The sequence below is a fragment of the Idiotropiscis lumnitzeri genome, chromosome 18 (genome assembly GCF_059441095.1).
Source record: "Idiotropiscis lumnitzeri isolate Australia: NSW breed Sydney's pygmy pipehorse chromosome 18, RoL_Ilum_1.0, whole genome shotgun sequence".
Classification (NCBI taxonomy): Eukaryota; Metazoa; Chordata; class Actinopteri; order Syngnathiformes; family Syngnathidae; genus Idiotropiscis; species Idiotropiscis lumnitzeri.
Window position 1 is genome coordinate 1,261,501 of NC_142408.1, and position 6,000 is coordinate 1,267,500.

Consider the following 6,000-nt stretch of genomic DNA (forward strand, 5'->3'; position numbering starts at 1 on the left):
CAGCGATAAAGTCACCGTAAGATCGGCGGTGTTTTGCTGTCAAAATTCTGAAAAGAGCTCCGGGGGTCCGAGCGGTTGTGTGCAAACAACCAAACCCGAGCGAGAGCGCCGCTGCCGCGGCTTGGCTCGCCGCGCTCGTCCCGCTACGCCTCACGGAGCTGCTTGTTGACATATTCACACCACACGGAGGGACTGATTGACTGACTGAAGCTTGGGATGGCGGTTCACACGCAAAGCTTTTTTTTTTCCTAACCGTTTTCCTTTTTTCCCTTTCTTTCTTTTGCCGTTTTCCAAACACCTTTTTATAAGACTCGAGCCTGATCCCCCCCCCCCCTCCACCCGGACCTGTTAAAACCCCGCCCCCTTGGTGCCTCACAATTGGTCCGAAAGCGTCAAAGAGCCAATCAAAGGGAGTCGCTGCAACACATCCATCCTGCGTGGAGCCCCGTGGGCCACAGAAGGCGCTAGGAAAATCACGGAGCTGGGACCTTACCACACTCTCTTTCTCTCTCTCTCTTCCTCCACTCTCCTCCTCCTTCTCTTCTTCTTCCTTCTCTCTCTCCTCTGTCGAGCTCCGTGGACGACTTGTTTCCCCGCACACGTCCTTCCCAGAAATGCGCGTGAAGACGAGAGGACGGCCGGCGAGTGTGTGTGTGCGTGCGTAAAGAGGCGCAAGGCAGTGCGGAGCCAGTCGAGGCAGGACACGGGAGGCTTGCGAGGAGGGGAGGATTCAAAAAAAAAAAAAAAAAAAGAGGGGGGGAATACACTGCAACGCCGAGAAAGCCAGCCAGGAGTGACGCGGTTTTTGTTTCTCTTCTTTTTCCCCCTTCGTGTATCTCCTTTAAACCCGGAATGGCGACGCAGTGAAGAGGAAGAATGCACCGCCGCGGACTCGAGTGACGCGCCCGAGTTGGTTCGTGTGTGTGCGGCAAAACTCTCAAGTGCAGCCGCTCTTTCCTACATGGGGAACATCTTCGCCTTTTGATTTTTCAATTCCCCCAACTCCCTCCCCCGAAAAAAAGAACAGTGGACTCTCGCCGGATGCTTCAAGTTTGAAGGAGGACTTCTTCTCTTCTTCTTGAACATTTCCCACCCCTCCTTCTTCTCCTCGTTTTGATTTTGCGCCGCGTCCAAAACACTCCAACAAGCCCACGTCCGCACTGCTTGCAAAGCACTTGGATGAACTTCCTGATGAGAGATCCAGTCGTCCAGGGCTCGAGTATGGCATATCATCCGTTTATACCTCACCGGGGTCCGGAATTTGCCATGAGCGCCATGCTGGGCCACCAGCCGCCATTCTTCCCGGCTCTGGCGCTGCCCCCCAGCGGCTCGCTCTCGCTGCCGGGCGCCCTGGGCAAGCCGATCATGGATCAGCTGATGGGAGGCGCGGCCGACTCCGGGCTCCACTTTTCCTCGCTGGGTCACCAAGCCGCCGCGGCGGCTGCTGCTGCGGCGGCGCACCTCCGGCCGCTCAAGAGTCTGGAGCCCGAGGAGGAGGTGGAGGACGACCCCAAAGTGCACCTGGAAGCCAAGGAGCTGTGGGAGCTCTTCCACAAGCGGGGCACCGAGATGGTGATCACCAAATCCGGAAGGTGAAGCTTGCGCTGCTGCTGATTTCAAATGTCATTTGTAGACGTTCGAATTGAGAAGCTAGAATCGGGTTGCCGGGTCTGGTTCTATCGCTTTGAAACCAGTTGAATGGAGCTGGATTTACTCTGAAAACAACCGGGTCAAAAATAAACCAGTTATGAGACAAAAGGGGCTGCTACTTGGGTCAATTTGACAAAATATATTTTTGCACAAAACAAAAACTTTGGATGTAAAAAAAAAAAATAATAATAATATATATATATATATATATATATATATATATATATATATATATATATATACATATATAAATAACCCAATTATGGGTCAAAAATAACTAACCGCTACTTGACTCAATTTGACCCAATTTTTTTGTACAAAATCGTTTTTTGTTTTTTTTTTCATATGGTTTTGTGCAAAAAAAAAAAAAAAAGAGACTAAATTAACCCAAGTAGTCGTGCCCTTCGTGACCCACAATTGGGTTATTTTTTACCCTGCTGTTTTTAAGCGTAAAAAACATTCCCGAACAGAATTGCCACAACAAAATGTGAACATTAGAACATAACACGTTTCTGCTCGACATATAAATGGAATTTCATTTAATTAATACAAATAAGTGAGTTTTAATGTGTTGCATCATTTTAAAAAGAGGGAGGGGGATTTGTTCTGCAGTAATTAAGCCCCCAGTAAAGCTTTGTGTACACACACTTAGACACACACACACACACACACACACACTGATTTTCTCCTTGTAATCCCATCATTCATTTCGCTAAAACTTTACACTAACAGGTCGCACTTTCAATTGTGTGTGCGTGCGCGCGCACGCGCGTCTGTGTGTGTGTGTGGTGGGTGTGTGTGTTTCAAGTAACGGCTGTTGAGTTGTCTCTTGTTGTGTATACGTGCAAAGCATGTTTACATGTTGCCGGTGTGAAGTCGTTCAGCTTGAATTGAGGCACTTTTATTTGCATGCAATCCAAACGTATTCTTCGATACTAACCCCCCCCCCCTTCTCCGAAATTGTGCTTTGGCGTCAAGGCGGATGTTCCCCCCCTTCAAAGTGAGGTGCACCGGCCTGGACAAGAAGGCCAAGTACATTCTTCTGATGGATATCGTGGCGGCCGACGACTGCAGGTACAAGTTCCACAACTCACGCTGGATGGTGGCGGGCAAGGCCGACCCCGAGATGCCGAAGAGGATGTACATCCACCCGGACAGCCCCGCCACGGGAGAGCAGTGGATGTCCAAGGTGGTCAACTTCCACAAGCTCAAGCTCACCAACAACATCTCCGACAAGCATGGATTTGTAAGTTCCACTAATGTATGTCCATTTTACTATTTTCCTACCTTTATTTTTTTTTGCACAATCATGTATTTAAATATCATATTTGACGTACAATTCGTTTAATTGCATGAACAGATATGGTGGTGTTGTATATATTTTGGGCCACAATATTAGGCACAGCAGCAAAAAAAATTATCATCTGATGAATCAGTTCACGTGGTTTTTGCGTTTAATTTAATTGATTTAGAGCATCGAAGCACACACCAGTCATATTATTAAGTACACCAGAACATGCTAATTAGAACCAGCTCACGTGGTTTTGCATGGAATAATTTGATGGGGGGGGCGAAGCTCAAAACACCCGCACTGTAAAAAAAAAAAGTAAAAACAATGTGCTAAAACAGTAAATTGGCGCAACTTTAAAATATAAATTCTTGACATCTATGACGACAATGTTAGCATTACAAAGCAAGCACGTTGTTTGCTCCAAAACTATTAACTGGCTTGTTTTTTTTACTAATATCTTTAAGTTGGGGACAATTTGTTCTGTCAAAGCTTATTTATTTGCTGTGAAATTGGCTTTGCCACATTTCACAGCAAAACAAAATATTTTGTTGAGTTGCCCAATTTAAGATTTTATCAAAGATGGTTGCCTTTAAATTTTTAATTCACTCGATTTTTTTCAACAGTGCACCAAAATGATCAGTAAACTATTTTTGTTACAGACGACTCGGTCAAAATACACAAGCTTGAAAGGGAAAGGGTGCTCAATTAAATAGGTTTATCTAAAGTTGGTAGTCTCAAAATGGAACACTTTGTTGTATTTAATTGTTGCCGTTTCTAATATTGTGGTTACCATATTTTGGCAACACGATGTTGCATTATTTTGTTTGTAGTTTTTACATTCGAATTGTTAATGCGATTGGGTGCTTTCTGCAACGTCATATACATTTTTAATGCCACATTTTCTTCCACAGGATTGTGGATTAATACCGAGAGCTGTGTGTTGACATATTTCGGGCTGTCCATTGTGTGTTTGACAGACAATTCTGAACTCCATGCATAAATATCAGCCCCGCTTTCACATCGTGAGGGCCAACGACATCCTCAAGCTGCCCTACAGCACCTTCAGGACGTACGTGTTCCCCGAGACCGACTTCATCGCGGTGACTGCTTATCAGAACGACAAGGTAAACAAATGGGAACGAAAAGGATTTAAAAAAAAAAAAAAAAAAGCAGCTCTCTGCCTGCTTGTTGCATGCCCCATTCATTCAAGTGCATTCGTTTTGTCCTCATAAAAAATGGAAGACCTGCTGTGGGAAGGAATGTTGCACATGCAGGTTAGCATGCTTTTTTAAAATTTAAATCACGTGGAAGAGATTTGGTAGTGGCACACACGTACACGCTCACGCGCACACACACACACACACACACACACATGCTCTCTCGCTCTCGCTCTCTCTATCTCTCTCTGAATGAGCAAAAAAAAAGGTTGGGGGAGGTTGAGAAATGGGAGGAAAAAAAGAAGAAGGGCAACGCTCTGCGCATGAATGGAGAAAGAGAAAAGGCTTTTCGTGTCACACTATACGCTGTGTGCTTGCATTTGTGTGTGCCCCCGTGGGGATATGTGAAATCAAATATATACATTAAATTGTGTATGTGTGGGGGGGGGGGGTAACTGCCAGTCTTTTATGAAGAAAATTGTCCCACTGCAATGGCAACACGTTTTACGTTGGAGGAAGTTGGTGTGTAAATAAAAAGTTTACACACGCATATTGGGGGATGGGGGGGGGGGGCGTTGCCAGCTTTTAAATTTACGACTGATTTCGTTTATATTCATAAAAAATGGCTGCGTTCCACGTTTAGTTGTTCATGAAACACTTTGATTTACAACGCCTTTTTTCTCCCTGTTCTTATTTGCAGATAACTCAGCTTAAAATCGACCACAACCCTTTCGCCAAAGGCTTCCGTGACACTGGCAATGGCCGACGGGAAAAGAGGTAAATCTGAGAGCTGCTGCAGCAGCAACAACAACAACAACATAATAATCGCGTTAGCTGGATTAAAACGCGTCAAAGCGTCAAAATTGACCCTCGGGGGATGTTGCCCTATTTTACCAGGCACTGCACGCTGTAAAAAGTTGCTGCTATATTGGAGCACGTTTAATTAATTACCTCGCTTTTATGACCAGCACACCCACAAGCAGGGATTTATTGCGCAAATATGAGGAGAAATGGATGTGTGGCGTTGGTTGCCATGGTAACTCAGCTCTCTCACTAGCCATGTTGTCCTTTCTTTTTTTTTTTGTTGGGTTGCATTTTGCGGAAATGGCAAGATAAATTGTGTTTTGTGCAGGAAACAGTTGGCCCTGCAGTCCATCCGCTCGTACGAGGAGCAGCAAAAGAAGGAGAACGGAGCTTCGGACGACTCCTCCGGGGAGCAGGCCCCCTTCAAGTGCTTCGGTCAGGCCTCCTCCCCTGCCGTGTCCACCGCGGGGCCCCCACACCTCAAAGGTACTCAGCCGCGTAGGTGCATTTAAGTGGCGAGATTGTGGGTTTTTTTCTACAGTAAATTGGGTCATTCAAGTGTGCCAATGAATTAAAACGTCCATTTTTTTTAACAGTCAAAATAATGCATACGATTTTTTGGTTGAATTTACAACGTCACTAAATGTAAGCAAGACATTTTGCACGAGTTTTTTTTAACTTAGGTTTGACGCAAACTACAGTTGACATATTTCAAGTGATGATTCTATATTCCCTGGAATATTATCTCTTATAACTCAGTCAGGACTAAATATTAGGCACACCTGCGCATTCCAGTTAGATCAAATTCAAGTGACATAAGGCCACAACATTAGGTACACTTGCACTTCTAATTCATAGCAGTTCGCGCACTTCTGTCCATTTTTAGAGAAACCACATTATTAGGTACACTTGCACCACGAACTCTATCAAAAGCAACTTAATGAGCATTTCACATTGCTCAAGATAAATACGGATTTAAGGATTTTTTTTTCGCTCAAGGCACACATTGTGTAAACTTGCACACCTAATGGCGCAACTTTACCGCACTTTTGCCGGTTTATTTTTTGCAGTGTTATATACAAAAAGTATGGCGCTTGT

General features: G+C 44.9%; 2 protein-coding genes across 5 annotated transcripts in view; one reads left to right on the plus strand and one right to left on the minus strand.

The window, feature by feature from the left end:
* The window catches only part of LOC148318848 (uncharacterized), a 163,996-nt gene extending 162,938 nt beyond the window's left edge, over positions 1 to 1,058 (minus strand). For all 3 annotated transcript variants that reach the window (XM_088280975.1, XM_088280976.1, XM_088280973.1), the window contains exon 1: positions 494 to 1,058. The gene's annotated coding sequence lies outside the window, so the exon portion shown is untranslated. The remainder of the gene's footprint in view (positions 1 to 493) is intronic.
* tbx3a (T-box transcription factor 3a) overlaps positions 458 to 6,000 on the plus strand; it is a 14,464-nt gene continuing 8,921 nt past the window's right edge. Inside the window, exons 1-5 of one of the 2 annotated variants that reach the window (XM_088280968.1) lie at positions 458 to 1,592; positions 2,629 to 2,911; positions 3,919 to 4,065; positions 4,799 to 4,875; positions 5,231 to 5,388. In XM_088280968.1, coding sequence (XP_088137094.1) covers positions 1,180 to 1,592; positions 2,629 to 2,911; positions 3,919 to 4,065; positions 4,799 to 4,875; positions 5,231 to 5,388 — 1,078 coding nt within the window. In that variant the 5' untranslated portion in view covers positions 458 to 1,179. The remainder of the gene's footprint in view (positions 1,593 to 2,628; positions 2,912 to 3,918; positions 4,066 to 4,798; positions 4,876 to 5,230; positions 5,389 to 6,000) is intronic. The other variant, XM_088280969.1, reaches the window with a different exon arrangement.